Genomic DNA, 23649 nt, shown 5'->3' with positions numbered 1-23649 from the left:
TACAATGAGTTTCATGAAGTTGGAGAGTCCAAAACATCTGAAATGTGATTAATTAGCACCTACTCAGCTTCGTTCTGATTATTATTCTCTACTGTACCATGCTATCTTTGTTGTTCCTCACAAAAAAAACACATAAGAACTATCAACTGTGGAACAACATTGCTTTCAGTCTACAGACAGCCTTACACACTAAAACTAACCCTCACTGCAGTCACTGATCAACCTAAGCGTACCAGTACAAAGCCTAGTGGAAGCTAGCAGCTGTCTTATCAAAAGCAGTAAAGCAATACTCAAAGTTTTACATTGATGATGATCTAGTAATTAAGGAATTTTATATATAGTACAACCAGTTTCTGGCTTGTGTATCATCAAGAGACCTACTAGTAGTTAAAAAAAACTAGCTACAAAAGAGTCTTCAAAACTGACAAGAGGCCTGGCTTTAAAAGTCACTGTAAACAGTACATTTTTCATACAGCAGGTAAGAATATTTTTGTTTAAAAAAAGGTATTAAATCTCACCTGTACCAGGTATTTTTGGCTTCCATACATTACATACTGGGGGGCAAGACTGTAGATCATGTAACTTGTATGAAGAACTATCAACAGAAGTATCATACAGAGAAACAGGAGCGCTTGAGGTCGAGTTTTTCCTCGCCTGATTTTATAAAGCTAAAAACCAGAAAACATACAAATATTAGCATGATGAAGTTTTTTTTCTGAATACATTTAAAATCCTCTAATTCTGACAAAAGGGTGAGGCTGCTAAAAATTATCCTCTGGCAACTTGATTCCAATGAGTCAAAGCAGGTTTTCAGGTGTATTTACCTGAATTTCAAAGCACAGCTATTGAACCAAATTATTGTTGTTTCTATTAGTGACCCCGAACATTTATAAAGCAGCAGTTAGTAGCAAGATTTAAATTCTGTCGGCTATCACTGATAACAAACTGTGCCTTGGTTTGTCAAAGAATATTGTCTGCTTCGGTCAAGGTGAGGTGCCATCTATCACCTCTATGAGATCTAGAAACAGAGGAGGGAGTTACAGGAGCATATGTTGGCATCTTTTCCACTTCACTCTGCAAGAAGTTATATAATGCCTCGCTGTCACCCTATAGATACTACTGTATTCTGAAATCCCCAAAGGCTCAGCTAGATTACCATATTAGGGTAAAGAAGCTCACAGCTGAGGGGTAAATGATGGAAGATCAAAACCAACAGCTAATCTCACAACTCACTGCAAGGACTCAGGGTCACTATTGAGAATTTTGGTGTGTCACCAGATGAAAAGGTGACAGTATTAAAGGGGAAGTAGGAACAGAAGCAGGGATATATTTAACCAAGCATCATAGGCATGAACAGCATCTTGTTGGATACAAAGCTGCTTTCTCAAATACAGTAATATATTTGCATCATTTACACATGGCATATCACTGCACTTCATCTCTTATCAAGCTAAAACTTGCTTGCCACCTAAAAAGTAAGTCAAGCACCACTGACTGCATGCACATTTCAGATTTTGACCATAAAATTCACTAATACTTCCAGTATATCAGAATCATATGGCTTTAACTTAGAAAAGTCAGAAGCCGAAGTGACACTGATGAAACCCTTGAAAGAGTCAACTGACTATTACTTAAAGTAAAACATCAGTTTTGCTCTGGTAACTGAAGCAAAATGGACACCTTTCAAACACAGTGAAAATTGTACAATGGGCTTCTAACACTCAGAGATACAGACAATGCTATTTGCAAGATCCAGTAGTTATGAAACAGTACATAAATAATGACTATTTATTAGTATATTTAATATCACATATTTGTTAAACATCTTACTGAGCATTATAAACTGAACTATTAAGTCATATTTACCCTTATCCAGAAGAACCATATACCCATATTTCGAATTCCTGCCATTGAAGTGAAGATAAAATACATAACAATAGTTGTAATAAGAATATAATCAAGTGGAAAAACCTAAAACAAGAACACAACCAGTTAAAAAGACAAGATAACATTCAAATTAGAAAACAAGCTCTTCCCCACTTAAAGCTCAATAAGCAGTTTCTACTTAGAACATCTGAGGTACTAAGAGTCCTTCCATTTAAGGTTTTACATAGCTGTATTTGGAGCCAGCTAATATAGCTTGCTGCTAATAAAGCTTATACAATTAGTTTGGGAAAGCAACTAAGCATTTTTCTAAATATAAAGCTTGCCTGAATTTTGAAGCATTATACGTTTTTAGGCCAAGAAATACTTAATTCTGTTCTGAGAGCACACTTAAAAGAAAGTCCTCAGTGGCAACAATCATTTTAGGACTGTATAGGCATTCTATTTGCAAGTATTTCTGAACATATTTGCATATAAAACTTTATTTTTATATTTACATTAATAACAGCTTGAGATAATACTGCTGCTGAACACTATTTTTCTCAGTAAACTGCAAGCTTAGGTGTTCAATTGTTTTAGAAACCATGGGGAAGCAATGCATTGTGCCAACCCGCTATACCAAAAATATGGAAAGAACTCAGGCAGGGGAGAGTAAAGCACTATCTTACATTAAGGCTTTTCTTTTTCTTAGCTTAGCCATGACTGCTTCCCAAATTCAGATGTGGCCTTGTTGCCTTCCAACCTACTGAAGTTAACAGATGTTTGTTCTTATGTAGTGTTTGTTCCAAAGACTAATACATTAATATAACATACAGAACTGCATAGAGTGTAACATCTTTCAAGGTGCAATAAGCACATTAAAAAGTGAAAAAGAGCATTTACTGCACTTACGGGGGATAAACTACCAAGTACACAAACTAGAATGTAGGTAGGGCATGGGAGAAAGTTGCTTTTATTCTGTGCATAACTACAAGTGGTGTCATTCTTCATTGCCACTATGTTCTCAGAGGAAAGTTAGTTTCACACACCACCTTCCTCCAGCAACTGGCTTCCATCCACCCAAGATTTTCATATCAGTATCTAATAACTAAAAAAAAAATTGTTAGATGGAAGCTGCCTTGCTTTTACAGAACACACATCTAGACAATTTTGTTTTAACAAATTACTTGGGGAGAAGTGTAGTTTGCCTTTTAGCAGCTTACCAGAAGAGAGAAACATCCTTACTTAGGTATATCACCGATTTTTTTTTTTTACTTACTGTTTGAAGAACAGGTAACAGCATATTCAATGGATTGGTCAGATTAGTTCCTAAAATTATAAATCCCGAGTCGAAGCCAGCTGAATGCAGAGCTTTGTCTAAGCTACAGTAATTAAGAAAAATTGGGTAAGTACTTTGGTTCTCCCAGAGCTTTGTCTTCAGTTTAATTTAAAAACACAGCTCAAGAAAAGCTGAAATAAGCACAGAGACTGACAACTTTTTCATATCTATATAGACACACACTCTGTTTTACCACACTCATTGCACTTGTCCTATGAAAAGCTATATTGATTTCTGCATTTCAGCTTTTCCCTAGTTTGGGTCATAGACCTTATTTGCACAGTCTGAAAAATTAAAAATGCAACATTTGAGACCTCTGGTTAGTGTCAATCTTCATTGAAATCCACCAGACTTGCAGCTGGCTATATTGCTTTCAACACCATGAAACAATTACAATGTACTGCACATCATAATGGATTATACATGTCATTTACTGCAAGAATTTAAGCACCTGTTACCCAGCCCAAGAAGTACCTACATGCATTAAGATTCATTCAAGCAATCAGAATAATTCTGTAGTCTGAATTAAACTTCCTTAACATGTATGCTTAATTTCTCTACTGAATGAGAACTGTTTTCAGCAGCAGTCAATCAAGCTGAACTGTGTCTGTTTTTGAATCTGCTTTAGCACATTTTGTTCAGTTTCAATATGTACTATTACAATGAGAAATGCATCTCTAGTTACAGAAACGTAGCATAGAAAAGAAGTGGTCTGACTCTTGGAGCAAGCCACCCCTGAATTTGATGTTAGTGCAGAAACTATGCAGTTTAAGTGGTTAAGAAAAGTGCTGAAATATACTTACTTTGACAAGAATAGAGAGACAGTGAAGAGCAGTGCCACGATGATGAAGAATACTCCCCACACAATCTACAAGTAAAGATTTATTACAATTTAACTGCAAGTCCTTGCAGTTGGTACAAGAAGTGAAGACTTGTCTAAGTTTCAACAAAGGACTAATGATCTTAGACCACCTCAGAACTCAAACACACCTGAAACACTAACTTTTTGGCAAATACTTGAGAGAAGTGCTAACAAAATGTTTATTCTGTTAAACAGGGTTTATGTCAAGCGTTTAAGAAGTTGATCATCTAAATGATAACCACCTCTTTGCCTGGTGGATACGCTAAGCTCAGAATCAAGCATTAAAGAATATCACATGCTATAGTGCAATACAGAAGCCTACCTGCAAGTCAAGTGTCATGAAAAACACAGATGAAATGTTACATTAAATGAAAACAGCATTTATCAGAAGGCACAATCTGTACTCACCGTATTAACTGGAAAACCCTAACTGTATACATGCATTTGACTAAGGAAAACTAGAGTACTATACCTGTGTGTTCACCTTCCAACAGGAGGTAACCTGGGCACAGCTTACAAGGAACATCTCACCTTTCCCGAGTGACAGCTTCCTTCTGTAGCACTACTCAAACACTCAGTGACCAAATCATTTGGAGTGAGCAATGTAAAACTCAGTAACCAAGCCCAAACACCAGGTCTACTTTTTTTTTGCTTCTGCCTGCAAGTCCTCTCAGTTACTCATCAGTATTGAGTATTTCAAAGCATTTTTCAAGGTTCAAGTTATAGAAGTCATCAACTTTACAAAGTATTTTGACTCAAAGGTTTAAGTCACCTAGAAATTTAACTTTGAAGTGATGTGAAGACTTGAGAATGGACTAGGAAAAAAAGGATGCTTATGAACACTAAAGTAGTAGGAAAAATATCTAGATTTTCTTGAAACTCAAGTAAGTGTTACTTAAATAATACTATTCAAAAACACTATATATCCACAAGTGATTAAAATAAGATGAGATTACTACAACCATAACACAACCACCAGGTAAAGGTCTCTTCTGGTGCGGGTTCTAGAAGAGCTTCCATACCACTTCAGCTGCTCTAGGAGAGTCATTTGCCCCACAACCTCCTTTTGCAGTGCACACCTTACTCAAGAATTTTAAACCTAAACAAGTATAACAGCTGTGTTTTTTTAGCCAGCAAGTCATAAGCATAGATTAAGTACAGGTAAAACATTTAAGGATCACTATATTTAAATCAGATACTGCTGCTGTTTTTTAAAATCAGCAACAGCAGGCTTTTTTTTGGTAAGCTTTCGCACACTAATATGGAACTGCCTGATGTACAAAATAAGAATAGAATTTCTTGGCTAAACCAAGGCAGCCAGGAGTAAATGAAGATACCAGCAGTTAAGATGTGTTTCTGCAGTCAGATTTTTCAGTTTAAGGGCTAGATTAAAATAAGCAAAGAGCTTAAACTAGAAGATTTAGTCCCTGAATACAGTCAAAGTATGAAAAGCTTATTTTAAACAGGAATAATTCAGGCAACTTAGCAACAGAACTGAAAGTAGCATTCTGATACTTGTACATTTTTTTCCCCGATTTCCTTCTCACTTTTTAATCTTTAGAAATTTCTTTCTATTCTTCTATGAACAGGCTGAATCAAGTAGATTCAGAGAAATAAGGTTGCTCCTTAAGATCTTAATTAAAACACAGGAAAGTTTTTATATGCCTACTCGATGATCCCAAGGGTCTTTTCCAACCTAAATGATTCTATGATTCTACCAAATACAGCACTTGAGCCAGCGACTTCATTCTCTAAACTGTCCTCAACAAGAATACCTCCTATTATTTCTTCCTAAGCTGCAAGCTAGTTCAGTAAGTCATTCTCCACTTCTTTGGTAGGTTCTCCCTTACCAACCTTTCTTTGGAGTGTGGGGCAGGTTAGGGGATGGTGCACAAAAGTGAGCCTCTATAGCAAACCCATTCGGTTACAGCTCCAACAGGATCACTTCATTTTTCTGTGACCCTAGTCACAGAACATGCTCAGATAAGCATGCTGAACTTACCAAAACAATAATGTTTTCAGACTGTTAAACCTGAGACAACTTAGAATTTCCAAATTCTATATGCAGGAACACAATGCATGGTCTTCCACATGAATGAGGGAGTCTCATTGCTACTCTTAAATTATTTTATTAACCTTAAAACTTGGCACACAGACATCTTGAAAAGGTTAAGAACTTTATTGCAGCTGCTCATTAAAGATGTTCAGAGTTATAATGCTATTATTGCTCATTAACTACTGAAGATAAGCTTCTGTCTGCAAACTCAAATATTAGAACATTGCTTATAAAACAACTCAAATTATGTAGGCCTCATTAGGTACAGATTTACAGATTAATATCGAAGTAAGTATTAACTTGTGCATTTCCACATGTTTAAGTGTATTAAATTTTACCTCACCACAGCTAACTCCCACTAGATATTAGCCATACAGGAAACAGACATTTAAAAACAATTAAGACCCAGAGTCTGAAGCTTGCATTACTTCATTGCCATGGCCAGTAGAAAGGTATCTATGTCTCCTCTGGAATATGCCTGTCTTCTGAAGTGGTACATAATATTCTTAGACGTAGATAAGTGGTTGAAAAAGCACTCCTTTTCCTGATTCAACCTCAACTCCAGTCCCATTAAAAATGAGATTGAAAGTGTTAATACTAGAGACCTTCATTCTATCTTAGTTCATCCTGTATTTCCACAGTGCTATTAAGACTACTGAACCATAAGTGATTCGCAATTAACATCAACCTACATTTACACAATTTCAGAGCATCAGTTGTCTCAGGCCTTTCACAGAAAGGACCCTTGTTTTCCTACCTAGATTTTCCTTGTACCTCAACTGATTACAGACCAATGGACACTTTGTTTCTAGTCCATTAACCATTACTTGGCCAACAATTAGGAGAATACCAACACTCAGACCAGCAGTTGAGCCTGCAATTTACATAGTCCAGCTGAGCCTTATCAAGTAGTATCAACCTGACCTAAATTAAAAACATGCCTCCAATTGGGTAACATTTGGTATCTGGGTAAGGGAATGAATAAGTACTTCCTATCATTCCTCCTCCCACATCAAGCCTAAGATAGGCTAGAAAAACATTGCAGCCGGAGCTATATGCTCACTGCTGCCTTTTACTTGTCACCTATACCAGAGGACAAATCTGTCATCCACAATCTTATTGTGACACTACTGTACTGCTGTTTACTAGCTTTAAACCAATTATAATATCTTCAAAGACCCTCAATACACTTAGCCATGAACATTTACAAAATAATTTTGCTTTGTGTCACAGCGTAAGTGAGAAGGAATCCAAGCCCCTTAGAACATGAATACATGTTCAACCTCAGAGCAAAGGACAGCGCTTAATCAAAAGCTCTTGTTCTCTTAGCAGGACTATTTATCAACTGATGGTGAAAAGCTTTCAGTACTAGAACAGGCAAAAACCAAAAAGCCTGGGTTTCAGCCAAACAACCCACAGAGGAATTTAGTAAGGTCATTACCAAAAAAAAAAGCAACCCTTGATTTATATTAAGGGAAGTCTGACTTTCAATGCAAGACAGTCTTATTTCCTCCCTAGTGCTTTTGAAAGCAGGACCTCAATACAACCATACCTCAAGCTATGTTACCTCCTCCACTACAATCAGTTTGAACCGCTCCATTGCCAGGCCACTTCCTCATATCCCTCAGCTACAAAACACAGACTCCATATCCACCTGTACTCAATCATTTGCTACAGAATAGGTTTCAGAGCTGCTGCCTTACATTTACATCACTTTGATCACCTCTAAGTGTCTGCTTGGGTCCTCTAATCTACAGTCTGTTGTACAAGCTATTATGCATACAAGTAACTTTCAAAAAACAGCAAACCATGTTTTTATGCAAGACTGCTGATATTACAAAAACAGTAATATTACAAAACCTACCAATACAACTTACACCCCTGCCTGAAATGAGTTCCTTTAGCATCTAAATAGAAAGCCTCTACACAGGCAAGCAAGGAAACAGCTAAAGCAGAAGACAGCAAGCACTAGTTTACTTAAAGCTTTGTTTTACATTTGAACATATGGGATTAAAAGACATGGCTAAGCAAAAGCCAGGACAAAAATGTCAATATAGGCATTTCTCAGTAGTAAAAAAATGGAAGCATGCTACTTCTAGGTCATAGTGGAAAGTTGAACTGTATTTCAGTTTAAGTCAGGCCAAATGATTTAGAAATATTCAATTGATTATTTTTCCATTGCTACTACCAATAATCAAGTCACAAATTGATAAGTCTTTCTGACATTATTCATGTCTCTGGTACCCTCCCTTCAACTTCCTAAATGATGGTGCTGGGGTCAGGGGAAGGTTTAAGTTATTTAGAGAGCTCTTTGCCCTCTATCCCTGCTCCCAGATATCAGTCAAGTTAACTTGTTTTATCTATGGATAATTCCAAAGTTTTATGAGATAATCATAGAATTTAGGACTTAATTTATTCTGATCAGGAATGACCGCATGATCCACACACTTAGCTGGTACTTCAAAAACACTTCAAAATTAATTTCCAAAATATCAATAATATTTGCCCCTCCAAAAAGCTAAAAGAATATTCACCTGCCCAATTGTTTCCTACAGTGGGACTCATGTACCAACAAAAGAGAAACTGTGAATCTGCTTAGGACAGCTATTCCATGACTTTGAACTAACACTGAAGCAACACAAAAATTTATAGAGGCAGTCATCCTCTCAGGGCTAGTATCCATTGATGGGTTAAAGAAAACTGGTGGCACATTACTGAGCAGTTATGCTGACCAAGAAGCAAAAGCTGGATTCCTCATGGGAAAGACTTACTATTTATATTGGGTTTACATGGCAAGGTTTCAGTAGCAGGAGGGGCTATAGGGATGTCCTCTCTGAGGAGAGGCCAGAGGCTGCCCTGTGCTGGACACAGCTGTTTCCAGCTGGTTCCAACTGACCCACTGCTGGCCAAACCTGAGCCCAACAGCCAAGCTGGTGGCCCCTCTGGGAAAATGTATCTAAGGAAGGGCAAAATACCAGACAGTAGAGAGGAGCGAGAGGAAAAAAGTGAGAGAGCACCCTGCAGACTTCAAGCTCAGAGAAGGAGGTGCTGCTCCAGGCAATGGAGCACACATCTCCCCCCCAGCCCATTAAGAGCACCATGCTGGAGCAGACAACTACACTCAGTCCATGGAGGGCCCCACATCAAAACAAGTGGATATCTTCTAAAGGAAGCTGCAACCTATAGAGATTCCACATGCTGAAGCAGGTTCTTCTGAGAGAAGTTACAGTCCATGGAGTAGACTCATACTGGAAGAGCAAAGTGTGAGCAGAAAGCAGCAGCAGAGTAGTTTTATGGACTGATGGCAACCCCCTATTCCCCATCCCCACTGTGCCACTCCAGAGTCACAACTAAAGGAGTGAAGCTGAGCCTGGGAGAGAGTGGGGGGAGGGGCAGGAAGGCATTTTAAGTGGTCTTTATTTTTTACCATTCAAATAAATTTTAATTCAAGTCTGTTTTGCCCATGATGGTAACTGGTAAGTGATTACCCTGTCTATCTCAACTTACCCATTTTTTCTGATCTTATTTCCTCCCCCATCCTGTTGATGGGGAGTGAGAGAGCAGCTAAGTGGGCATTTAGCAGCCACGTTAACCCACCAGATTATTACATGACATGACTTACTTTCCAGAAAGTGTCAGGTAACCTCGCAAACATGGGTTAAAAAATGATTGTTAGATATAGCAGAACACTTAACAGTAAGTTATCACTATGTAAACTTAGGATATAAAATATTCACACCTCTTGCCTGTCATGCTGCCAACCTCCCTGATGCAGGAGGGGCAGTGTGAGTGCAGGAAGGAAGCCACACCACCTTTGAGGCAGCTAAACTGACTCCTGACAGCACCTACAGTCTGCACTAACACTCTGCCAGCATGGCTGTTATCCAAGCAATTGCCTACAGTTTCCCCTCTTTCAGCTCTCTCCAGAGGAAGGACAGAGGGGGAATATAAAGCCCATTAAAAAAAAAAAAATGAATAACCTAGCCCTCCACCCTCGAGACCATATTAACTGTACCTATGCTTCTCTAAAGGCCTTCAGCAGCAGGTGGAAAGACTGACACATCTATACAAAGTCCTCATTAAGATTAGATAGGAGAACAGTTTCTCTCTCCCTTCCTAGAGTTGAAGTGTACCACTATCATTTATCAAGAGAACACTGTTCTCTTTGTAGTACCTTCCATGTACTTGGACTGATGTCAGTGCCTTTAAGTCCCCGCTTAGGCTAAGCAACATGAACGTGGTCTGCTCACAGAGGTCTCAATCTTCAAACCAGAACACATAATTTTCTTATATTACTCACCTTAGGTATCTCTTCAGTTGGTTCACAATTGTTTTGAAGTACCACATGAAAAACTGATGCAATACTCCAAACTTACCATTGTGGAGCAGACTTCCATGTTTCACAACCTATAGTCTTGTTCATATATTGAGCAAACATAACTATCTGCTCTGGAGTTTTTTTCCCCAACAGTTTTTACACCAATATAGTATCAGATGAACGCACAAGAAACCATAATAATAAAAAGGAGAAGCAGTAAATTTGTTATTGAAAGGGAACACTACATTTTGTAGAAAGAAGTTTGACATTGACAACCCCGTGCTGACCATTACTCATTTAGTTGAGATCTTTGAGGTGGTGCTTTAGACTAAATTAAAATCAAAGCTAACTCAAAGATAAAGCTTAAAACAAGTGTTCTCAAAATTTACTTTATTCCATGTCAAAGAAAGCTTACTCTAAAGAGAAAGAAGTTTTGACTTTAACAACAAATCACAAGCTAATAGATATTTAACAGCATTCCTGAACACATTACTCTGTTCTGCTAGTCCCAGTAAGAGTTTGCAACTCTCAAACCTGACCATCCCAAACACAAAGCAGAAATAGTGTTTTCCATATCTAGTACTTGCCTCACAACAAATGGAATTTCTCTTGAAGTCTGAGAAACAGACACATTCTTGAGGAATAATATACACATTGTACTAAAGATATAAGTTAATTGTTGCAAAAGCAGTAAGCAAAGCTCCAAAATATTTTCTGCATTTCTACATTGATCAGAAGTATTATAAATAGATATTAAAATATTTCCTTTTCATGAAAGCCACTAGGTTGAAGGATTAACAAGTTACATATGTAGAAAGATAACTCAAATGCTATTAAAGTAAAACAGTCCTGTAAGAGTTAAGGTGTTATTAATTGACAGATATTATCACCTTCACAGGACAGCTCAAGGAAGAAATCAAAGTAAACAAGTTCTGTAACATGCTTCATAGCACAACCCTATTCTAAGTGAAAATCTGTCAGGAAAAAATTATCCACCTGCAACTCCCATTTAGTCTGCAATTTTAAAGTCACAAATTCACAGTAACTGTCACATTGAGAGAATAAAAAGCATTCAAACCACAAGAACAAAGAGACACTGGAATACCATCTTGACCATAAGTGGTAATCTGCAAGTAACTAATGCTATTGTACACTATCCTATAAGAACACAATGAACTGTTAAAGTCCTACACACAATAGATACGGCCAATGCATTTATCAAAGTTAATGTGAGAAGTTAAAGAAACTACACAAGCTGTTTTGAATCAAAGGAAGCATCCAAACTGTTAAAGTGAATAGTTAGGGATATTTGCCCTTTAAATGAAAGGCCAAGTCTAGGTTTCTAATGTATCACAGAAAGATAACTCCACTAAATTTCACACCAGAGTTGAACAAAAGCTTTCAATATCAGCCCATTTCCATTGGTACTCGGCATTAACAGTAGCAATGATGTTAGAGGAAATTACTTATACTCCTCCTTCAGCTTTTCAAAGTGCAGGCTACAGTTTGAAGTAATGCTAAAATTTCTTCCTACATCTAGTTGGCAAAAAATACTCTATATGGCAGTACTGTTCCATAAAAGTACTGGCTTTTAAAACCAGGTATCTACTAAAATCAAAGTCCTAAGATCAAAAAAGAGACCAAGATCAAAGCTTTGCCCCAGTAACAGTTTCCTTTGCACTGGTTAAGTATGAAGATGTAAGTTCCACACAGCTAGCTTACTATTGATCAAGTAATTACTTGGCAAGATGCTCATTCCAAATGCATATATTCTCATCAAAGTATCTCTCACCTCTGCTGGCTACATGTAATTTAGATTAACTTAAGCTACCTGACAGCTATAGAATTCTTTCTTCTCTTCTTCCCATTTTCACATGCCTGAGAAGGTAAGATATTCAGATTTTCCCTGGCAATGACACTACAGTAGATCAGCTAGGACTCGCTCCTTTTCAGTCTTCATCATATTTTAGGCAAAATAAAAGGTTTCCCTAGAGCTCAGAGCTTGCTATAGGGCTGTCACTGTGTAGTACAATAATAATTAGAAAAATAAGTAGTTGATATTCAGGATGTTAATTGATAAACTTTACCTACCATTTATATTGGAAGAAGAAAAGTGGAAGTTACTCCAATACAAAAAACTTTTACCTTTAGAGGCCGGATAGCTTCACAGAACTTTGTCCACCAGCTTTTCTCAATAGACTCCAGATGCCTCTCTCTTCTTCGAAGTGTCCTTAGTCTCTCTTCCAGTTGTTGTACAGTCCGTCTATCCCTTGATGACAGAGGCCGACCATCTCTGCACTGGGTACCAAAAAATAGTGCAAGAGATCAAGGAACATCAAATCAAGAAAATAGATTTGACATCTAGTTTAATGAGTTACAACAACTCCAAAGACTTTGTAGTATATAACTCACACTGTTACTATGCATAGCAAGAGGATGAAGTGCAAAAGTCAGAAGCTGCAATAAGAGGAATTCCTATGAGGTGGTAGAAAACACTCTTCACAGTGAGGATGGCCAAAAATTTTAACAGGGTGGGTAGTCTCCATGTCTAGAAACACTTAAATACCCAGATGTGATCTGAATTACCTAACCTAATCTGAAAGAGGTCCTTGCTTTGTGTAGAGGGTTGAACCTGATGACTTTGAGAGCTACTTTCCAATTAAATTCCACAACTAAGCCAATATATTAAGCTTGGCATCTGTAGTTTCTTTCCAGCATTACACTACAGATACTCAGCTATGTTTCTTGTACTTGCAAGAGCAAGATGACCTGCTGCACCAAAAAATAACTTTACATAAATCTAAACAGGTGGCACCATTACCCCAAGAATTAGTTGAGTGTACCAGATAATTGTTAATTTGATGATTATGTTTAATAATGTACTTTAATTCTGAGCCTCTAAATACTGAGAAAGTACCATTGCACTCTGCTGTATACCAAGTGGCACATCCTTAAGTCTCAGTTATACATTAGTAAGCAAAAGCAACAAAATAGGCATTAGGTAACTGAACCAGAATTGTTTTTAACATTGATGCTACTGTATCCTTAGATAAAACTGATCCTTAGATAAAAAAGGATTCTTGTAGTTTTAGTATCTCTTCCACTATGTATTTATAATTTTGAAATTCCCTATTCAGTTTTTTTCCCCTTGTACTTTAAATAAGCCTTCCTGCAAATAGTGAAACACTTCACACGCAGTGAAGTTAAAGCAAATCTATTTTGGATAAATTTCTCAAAAAGATTACAAGACTAAGATCACATTCTAGGCATATGTGAAAAATTGGAGATCACAATGTACTTCTAACAGGAACACATATTCTCCATATCTTAGTGAGTTAAAAAAGACTTTTTGAAAACAGTCCAAGCTCCCAAGCTGCAAGTCCAAGCTTTGATTATTTAAGATTAATGAAATAAAGCTATAAGGTGTACTAATAGCAGAAGACCATAATCTAATGAAAAGATTCAGTATGTAGTAAGTAGCAGACTTTCATACTTCTAGTTTTCACTGTATATTACCCTCAGTAACACTCACTTTCTTCATCACTTCATGCAAACGTAACTCAAGAACTGAGATTTCAATTACACAGAGGTAGAATCTTGACCATAAACCATAAATTAAAGAAAATTAGTTTATACTAATGGTCACTTTAATATATAGATACAATGGAAAGACTTTGCACTTTTTGATCCCATTTGTTACCTAGATCAAACAACAAGTGCAGTTGCTTGCAAACTCTCATAATCCAACATAGTCTTCTGTAATACATAATGGTCCATTTTTCAGGGAATTTTTATTTTTTTCATACTGATTTCAGTAATACAGATACCTTTGTCATAGTAGTACTCTAAAAAAGCCTAAACTTTGCAATTTAAACTGGGGGAGACTACTTTTTTAGGTTTCATTATGCAACAAGATTCTAGAACACTGAAGGTGCCCACACTGTGTGGAGCTAGCCAAGGATCAAGGGAGGACTGTTGGAACCATTTCAACGCTGCTGAGGTCTACTATCACAGAGCACACAACGGCACAGATGGACTGCTACAACAGAAGTGATGCATCTTAACGCCCCTTCCCCCCACCCAGTGCTGAGAAAACACTAGTCAAATCATTATCTGAAATAGGTTGGGAAAAGGCGTCCCTAGCATCTTGTATGTAAAGGAGAAATCTTCTCCTCCAGTTCGCACTCTTCGGTTGTTAAATATCCTGCTTACATTAGGCACAGCGTTTCAGTGAGCTGCAAAGCCATCATGGGCTTATAAATGGTGCTAACATCCTAGGGATGTTTAGGATTCAGAACAGAGATTTCCATATATGCTTTTCATAAAGAAATTATTTATAACAGCAAGGTACATTAACTGGGAAGCGTGAATATCTAGGGCTGTTATTTATTCATAAAGATGATTAATAGTTTGATGAATCTAACTCATGACAGCTCCATGTGGCAAGTATCCAGTGTTGATAACTACATTGAGCAAGTATCAACAAATTGGATGCCATATCTGGTAGCAGACTCAGTGAGGTTAATATTCTTAACTTCTACAAAGTATCCCTTGCATATATCCAAGAAGGACTGGAGAAGTTTGAGGTTAGCTCATCATCACTATTATTACCTAGAGAGAAATAACTACTGCTTCAGGTCTGATAAAGAAAACCTGATCTTTACTACACAAGTGACCACGTTTGTTTCCAAATAATTAAAATAACTGCAAGCTAGTCACTTCTGACTTGCTATTCTTTCTGCAACAAAAACTCTCTGCAGCATGACCATAAACCTGTAAGCAAGAAAAAAAGTCATTAAGCAAGTGAGAACAGTGAAGACCATACCTTTGATTTAATCCTTAATAAATGTTGCTCCACTTCTTCAATATCTTCAGTGTTCTCTAAACGTTCATAAGCTGCACTGGTAGTTCCCTTAATCAAGTTTAGGGGCAAAGCTGACATACCATAAGCCTAAAGTAAAAAGGAAACATACATACTCAAATTTTCTGCCACATGTTTTCATCTGATACAGGTAAAAAATACAGCAGCCTTAAAGTATCACTGCTATTTTTCGCCCTCCCCCCAAACTCCTTCCACAGACTAAGGCAAAAAATTCTTTTCATGGTTTGAGCAAAACCTAACAAGCATGCTATGGAGATTCCAGTGTCCTGCATTGTTCCAATAGTACTTAAACGTAGCCCACTGAAGATTTATCAAGCTAGCCCTTGTGGTTTTTTTGGTCAAATGACTTCACATCCCAAAACCTTAACTTTCCACTTTAGATCATAATCAAAATATTGTGTAATACAGTAACCTCTAGATATTGAAGTTACTGTAGGAACTTTTAGAAGCACAGTAGACAATTTCTTTGTAGCCAGTAGTCTTCAGCTTCCTACATAATTTCATTTTAAAAGCAAGCATATGATTTACTAAAAAAATTCTGCAGTGAAGAGAAGTTAGGTAAACATGTAAACTCAGTTACATTCAAAGACTGCTTAGATACACATTCACAATCATAAGTTTTGTTGGCATTTACTCCTAGTTATTAAATCCTATACCATTCAAAGTGTTTGCCAGCTTCTATATCAACACTATACCCAGATTTTTTCCAATGCAAAGTCTAAGTTTTCTGCGAACATGAAGAGAAACAGATACTTAAGGTGAGATAAACAAGAAAATGCCACTATTTCCTCCCTGCTAACCTATGAGTCTTACAGATAAAGACCACAGTCAGAAGTTTTTCCAAGTAGTTTAGAGACATTAGCCATCGGCTTTTTATTTGTTTTACTGTGGGTGGGAGGCTGTTGGTGGCAGGTTGTTCTTGGTGCAGAGCTCAGCAGAAAGGATTTTCTTTTCTTTCTTTTGATCACAATTAATACATGCAGTTTAGTACTAGAGTGCTCATTATCTGAACATTCACTAGCTTCAGAAATAAGCATTAGAGACTTCCACAGGAATGCCTCTCCCTCCTCTGAGCACAGCTTTATATTTCATACTGAGAACAGATTTAACACAAATGCTAGTGTGTTATATCACCATACATGCTGTCAGATCACATGAGCTGTCTGTACAGAAGACTTGATTTGACCTGCTTAAGAACCTACTTAGGCATACTAATGACTCATGCGGTGCACTCAAAGCAAGACACTGTCCATTTTTTTGGGTGTATTTTTCAACATGCCATATACCCTGCCACCAACACCCATTTCTAAGCTCCTTTAACAAAGGAGTCTTAGTTACTAGTATTGTAGCTCAAAACCACATTAACTATTTAAATTAGTAAGCATTTCAATAAAAATATCTGACACTGACCCTACAAACTTCAGTTTCACTTTGCAAGCAATAGTACTCCATGGTATCAAGAAACATTCTCCCCAGTAGTAGGCTATGAAAGCATGAAACAGAAGTTTAGCAGTCTGACAGCCTTGTTCACTTACTGTGGAATTAGGTTTCTTATGTTTAGAGTGACAATTACCAGTAAATTGTCGGAACAGTGTCAGTTAAGTTCAACAAGCAGACAGCATGTGCATCTCTCAACAGGCTTCAAACCCAAGGAAACAGTGGAACCTGTTTTTAAAGCATTACACTTTAGAGCATTTAAGTAAGGGTAGGAGAAAAGCTACAAAAGGTAACTGTCAATTTCAGTCCCTAAGTTACAGTTTTTTTACTGTAAAAAGCTATAAAAGGGACAGACATCTCTTATCACAGGCTAGTAATGGCAACAAAACTTGACACTCTAGAAGTTCTGGTTTGAAAACAGCTATACAACCACAGGAAGGCCTACTACAAAATTAAGTATTTTAGGTAAGGAAAAGAATTTAACTTAGGCTGGACTTTACAACTCTGTCCGTAAGTGTGGTTCAGCTCTCCCTTTAGAGTATCTCTTTTAAAAAGATAAGGCTGCTTTGCTATCTACAGGAGCTAAAAAGCAGTCTCCCCCCAGTCCTCATCTTCTCTAGGCCAAAGAAAGAATTCCTTCAACCTTTCTTTATGGGTTGTGCTCTCCAGCTCTCTGATCACTTTCACAAGCCTCCACTGGAGCCTCTGCAGTTTTCCAGTTTCTTAAACTGGGGGACCAAAATGAGACACAGTATTCCCAGGTGTGGCTTTGGAAGTGCAAAGTACAGAGGAATAATCATCTCCCTTGATGTACTAGCTATGCTCTTGGTGATGCAGCCCAGGACACTGTTTGCCCTTCTGCTGCGGGGCACGTTGCTGCCTCATGTTCAGCTTGCTGTCCACTAGGACTTCCAGGCCCTTTTCAGCAGAGCCATCCACCAGCTGGGTCAGACCCCAGCATGAACTGTTGCTTAGAATTAACCCATTCCAAGAGAAGGCCTTAACATCTGCTAAACCTGATGTCATTCTTGTTGGCCCAATCTTCCCACCTGAAAAATGTCTCTACAGTGGCTCTTACATTCTGTTGTATCTACCTCTCCCAGTTTGATATCAAACTCGATGACTATACACTCACCCCAGCATCCAGATCATTTTTGTAGACTGAATAGTATTTGGCCCATATTGACCCTGAAGAGCTCACTCAGGTCCGGCTGCTAACAGCATAGCTCCAGAATTTAGGTGGAAGTATAAACACTATCCAGGCTCATAACTAAAATACAGGGTGCAATTCTAACCGAGGTCCCTCTGTGGAACCCAAAACATTTCCAGCCAGAGCCAAAGGCATTCAGTATGTAGAAGCAAATACAGTAAAGAGATTGCTGTGACAATAGGCCTACACAATTTTACAATCCTAAACTTAGAAGCAATTAAGATTTTACCATTAAGCAGAGACTTCCACCTGTTTGCTTCAAACAGCTACGATCAACTAACAGATAGCAATTTTTTTTGCCCAACAGAAATAGTTAAGGAATTAAATTTAAAGTTCTAAATCCAAGTTTCTATAAAGCAAACTGCAACTCTAAGCAATGCATTGTTTTACTGTTTTGCAGATGTGAATTATACTTGAGCATCAAGCTTGCTCTAGTGATAAAGGCAGCCTAAGTTCCTTCCTTGGATACAAAAGATGGTAATAGTGAGATGATTATGCAAGTAAACCTCTCATCATCAGTGAGGGAAAAAGCCACACTGGTCCTTCAGGACATCAATATATAGAATAAAGGACAGAAAGATGAGCCATCTCATGTGATGTGTCACAGGTCTGAACGGAAGCTGTATTAGCTCAGTTTCAGGGCTGCATTTGCCTTAAGGCTGATGTAGAAATTCTAGGCTCCTCCAAACAAAGTTTTAATCCTCTGTGTTAGTGCAAGTGTAAGTTATTAATGGGCTATTGTTTTGGGCATCTGCAATTCAACAAGCAAGCAACATATCAAAGATAACACAGGAAAACCAAAGCCATAACAGAGGGCTCAGTCCTCAAACAAACTGGTGGCTCAAAGTTTGGAATATGAATAAAAGCAAATCAGAAGAGCCATTAAAGTACTTACAGCAAGTTAGTTTTTATACATGAATTTTGATAAAACAAGTAATTAAGCCTTAACTTATTTACACCAGTGAAACAATGGTTTCTAGGACTTATATTTAGACAACCTTTGCCTAGAAACGTTAAGTCAGATAAGAGGAAATGCACTAAAGAATAAAAAGTCATCCACACGTAACAGGCAATTACAGCCTACATAGTTTTTTCCACATAGGTTCTTCAAGATGAACTGAATCTAGTACTAACAGTAACTGTTCAGGTTGGTATCTAATAACTCATGCTGCTAAGTTAGGTCTTTAAAGTCTCAGGTTGCTATCACTACTGTTACTGAATGTCTGATCAGCTTCACTAAAACCCCGTTTTACAGCAGGAAAAAATAAATTTAAGTTTATAGTTAGAATAACTTATTTTATGGAAGAATCCCCTTTCTTGAACTCCCACAAGTGATCCATACAATACATAACCCCCTATCAGTTAGCTTAACGGCTGGAAAGCAAACCCAAAGAGCTCACTACCTAATGAGTACAAGTTAGAGGGCATTATCCTTGAGCAGCTGTCTCATTCCAATTTGAGAGTTTGCCCACAGGCAATAAAGATAATATCTCTGGATGGATGAAGTTCATATTTATACTTCATAGATTTCTTGAAGTAGGTGGCCTTCTATTCTAAAGGAGGAAAGGAAAAAATAACAGAATAACATAAGCAAAGCAACAGAAAACCCAGCTTACCTAGCCTATAAAAACCACACCAGTCTAAACAAAGCTCTTAACACTTCTTATTTGTTATTTACAAAATTGGTAGCTAGGCCTGAGAAGAATTTGTAAACAAATCTGTCATCAGTAAAGCAGGAGCCTGTAACTCACATGAAAGCAACAGTTAGTTCACTACTGTTTGTGCAGTATCAGTAGGCATTGAAGAACAGTGAGAAGCATCCTGTAGCTGTTCTCTCAGCATGCCATTGAGCCCTAATATACTCTGTGCTCCAGAAAGACCACTAAAATACCTCAGTAGAGATTACATTAGCATTGCTTCCAGTTTGCTTATTCTTCACATCTCCTGTGACCCTTTCCTTCCCATACTGTCCACAGCAGATCCAGCTATTCCCCTGTCATCACACAGTTAATATTTAGAAGGAAGAGCTGCTGTTCTGATCCTTTGGTCTCTTGCAGACTCAGCATCTTACAATATTTTAGACTTGCCAAACTCACATAACCCATGGCTAGATAAGGGAATAGGCTTTCTTATTAATTGCCCAGTATGTTAGTAGTCACTCATAAACAAAAGTTATAGAACAGGTGGAGTTGAGAAAAGTTGTACAATTATGTTTTACAAGAGCTACAGCAAGCAACTACTTCAGGGACAAACCTTTGAGTATTAAAAAGATCGAAAAAGGCTTTCCACTGGGAACCGTAGCTGCTAGTTTAACATTTTTAAATTGCACAAGCTACCCAAGATTTCGACTGAAAAGGGTGCATTACTAATGTGGGAACACCTAATAAGCAACCAGATCAGTCATAAGCATACAGATCAGTCAAGAGCACAGAAAAAAAACACATTGAAATGAATATAGCAAATGCCTTTAGGAAAGGCTTAAACAAGTTAAAGCTAACTTTGAACATCTATTGCAAAAAGCCTGAAACCATCAGGCATCATTGTTTAGTTAGAAAATTATTATGTTTTACTTTTCTACATCTGCTATGCTCAACTAGTAAGATACAGCCTAATGATTAACTTGCAGCCCAAACAGGATAATTTCTCCTTGTTAGAGATCAAACAGAAGAGGTAAGTTGTGATCAGTTCAGCAGACAACCACCAATGTAACTGAAGGTAGTTTACCAACTTTTTCTAGTTAAAGATTTTTTTAAGAATTAAGCTTGTGATTTCAAGAAATTATCAGGAAGTACTTGTATAGCACATCAGAAAGACTCCCTATTCCATTTATTTTTACAGGGCCATATATCAAGTGGATATGGCTTTTAAATGCTGTCATTGAGGTATTTTAAAAGGTCTGTATATATAATCTTGGGCAAAAAGTGTAGAAATGAATCCTGATAAACATTTCTTGCCTAGCACTGCCCTCTAGTGAAGTCATATCAAACAGCTGAATAAAAAAGTAACAGTACTTCACTTGTTATTATATCACTATATAGGAGGCATAAGAATAAATGCTCATAACTTTATACAAATATTCAAATCCCTATTCTCTTATAACAGCTTGTTTCAAGTCTTCATCTGAAAGTGTGACCATGAAAGACAAAATGTTCAATTTTAGCAACTAGACCCTGATCAAAAATGCATCTATTCACGTTTTAAAACAACTCTAGTTTAGGGTACGCAATGAAGATGTACGAGCCAAATGCAAGCTAGTTTGTTTCAATATGAATGTCCCACAAAAAAAATCCTCTATTTCCATACAATTTTGGTATAGAAGCGAATTTTTCTGTATTCATAGCCTAATTAGCTTTTTAAATTACAATAAGCATAAGGGAAGTCATATTACGATACGTTTTATCCCTCACAGCAACTGATATAGCTCAGTTGCCTACACTGAGCACTGTTCCATAAGGATACAGTGCACCCTTGTCAGCATTGCTTCTGTTGTAAGCTAAGCTACTACAATTAAGTAGCCTCAGATGTGGTACACTCATGTGTCACACCAATACAAACTCAGAAGCATTGCCTGTAAGAGGAAATAGCACTCTACCTTTTTTCTTGAAACTGCACCTTTCTTCTCTTGTGCACCTAGACTGCATAGTTTTATTGAAAAGTAATCCAACTCTACAAGTAATAGTCATCTACTTTCTCATATTAAAGAAATCTGCTTCCATCTCCAGCTCTCTACACATGCTACCATTCCAAAGAAAAACTGGAATTCAAGAACCTTATTTCCAGAACACCATTAAGCATGGCAAAGAGTGACAGTGGTTCACACATCCTCCCTAAATTGTGAAGAGTAAAGGATAAAGCCTTCTAAACACATCTGAAGATGGTACACCATCTCATTGACAGTTGTGGGATGTTTTGCTTTGTTTTTGGTTTTGGTCTTTTTTTGTTTTGTTTTTTTGTTTGGTTGGGGGTTTTTTTTGGAAAAGCACATCCTATACAGCTTGGAAAATCATTCAACATGCTAACTAGTAAAATTTCAATTCTTTCATGGGAAGTTTTAGTTTCCAATCTTTAGCTGCTAAAAAAGAAGATGTAAGTTTTTGAAAAAAATTCTAAAAAATTCTCAAAGCATGGAACAAATGGACTAAACTGAACTGGTATGCTCAGTATGGCATTTCTTGCATGATCTGTTGTGCACAACAAACAGTCCCCAGAGTACCTGTTTATCCATTTCTTTAACACTCATTACTACAGTATCTTTCTAATACTTTCACCTTCATTTTTCATATTAACGCTCCCTCTCCACCATACAAAGACTGTCTCATTTATCAATGTTTAAGTGGACAAAAAAATGCAATCAAGGTTTGTAAGACACAGAAACTGAGTATGACAGCCTCTATACTACAGTATGCTGTTCTACTACTCACACTAAGCTTGTGCTTGCTGGACATATCATCTGTAAAAAAGTTAACTCTGACTCAGCTGTAATACTGAGCATAATTATTATGCCCAGTTGCCATCTTCTGCATTGCTCCATCAGGCTTAGAAGAGCATTAACCACCAAACAAAAGATTAATCTCCTTTCAAGCTACAACTCTAAACAAAATACAAAACTATCATTGATCCAGCAGTTTAATATCTACAATTCTCCAAGACTGCAGTAGCAATCAGATTGTTAAAACAAAGAACACTTAAATTGGTTCGCTATTTCTGTTATTTACTGCTTCACAGAGAAGTGAACATAATCAAATAACTACATTTCTTTTATATTTAAGAATTGACATTGAAGTGATCAAGTAGTAATGACGATGCATGCTACTAACTCGTAGATTTCTCAATAACTGTTTGATGTCTACTTAAAAGAAAATTGGTAGCAAATGACTGCTTTTAAGGTTAGACAGATTATAAAAGGCTTTAAGCTTTTTGGCTGTTAAAAAAAAATAAGTCAACTGCAAGAAAAGTAAATCATACTCTGGACAAAAACAGGTGTGAAAAGATCATTAAATCTGTCACAAGACAAACAGCTTTAACACCTGTTTCAGGATGGAGGAAAAAGGATCATTTTACAGTTTCATAAGAAATCAAACCATGCTTATTAAATGTTTTGGAAAATTACAGAGCCAATTACAATCATCCTTCAAGGACATGCTAAATGAGATGCACAAGATCACTCAAAAGTTAATCTGCCTATCATTGTGTGAGTAATATGTTATTCTGCCTTGAATTCAAATAGCAATCTGGAGCTGACAACAACTATTGTATTAATACCTAAGGCAATGTAAAACCATTTCAACGCAAAATACATTAATGAAAGAATAGATGCAAACTACATCATCTGTGAAACTGTTTCAAACCAAGCACTGCAGCCCTAATTTATCATTTTCTTGTTATATTCCACAGTTATAGACATGGAAAGCTGTCAGTATAAATCATCAAGGTCATGGATTTGCAGAGCCCTCCTGAGGATCACTTGTTCACATTTCTTACAAAACAATTTTAAATACTCCAGTATTATGCATTACAAAACAAAGTCTACTTCTTTTGGCATTAAAGCTGTGAAACAGAAAAGCAACTACCAATTCAAGATTACACTGAAAGTTGTGCCATACCAAGAAATAAGTTTAAACGGTGTTACTCATTTAAACATTGCATATACTTGAGAAAAGTTACATCAATGCTTATGCTCTT

The 23649-nt window shown here is 37.2% G+C and overlaps 1 protein-coding gene across 2 annotated transcripts in view; it reads right to left on the bottom strand.

Moving 5' to 3' along the window:
* LMBRD1 (LMBR1 domain containing 1) overlaps positions 1-23649 on the bottom strand; it is an 81765-nt gene that overhangs the window by 22804 nt on the left and 35312 nt on the right. For both annotated transcript variants that reach the window (XM_074581457.1, XM_074581458.1), the window contains exons 8-13: positions 15264-15389; positions 12584-12736; positions 4006-4070; positions 3143-3245; positions 1867-1971; positions 519-668 (exon numbers count right to left, since the gene is read on the bottom strand). In XM_074581457.1, the coding sequence (XP_074437558.1) occupies positions 519-668; positions 1867-1971; positions 3143-3245; positions 4006-4070; positions 12584-12736; positions 15264-15389 (702 nt within the window). The remainder of the gene's footprint in view (positions 1-518; positions 669-1866; positions 1972-3142; positions 3246-4005; positions 4071-12583; positions 12737-15263; positions 15390-23649) is intronic.

Source organism: Larus michahellis, chromosome 3 (assembly GCF_964199755.1).
Source record: "Larus michahellis chromosome 3, bLarMic1.1, whole genome shotgun sequence".
In the NCBI taxonomy this organism is placed as follows: Eukaryota; Metazoa; Chordata; class Aves; order Charadriiformes; family Laridae; genus Larus; species Larus michahellis.
The sequence above is the reverse complement of the archived record's forward strand: the minus strand, read 5'-3'. Positions and strand labels throughout refer to the sequence as shown.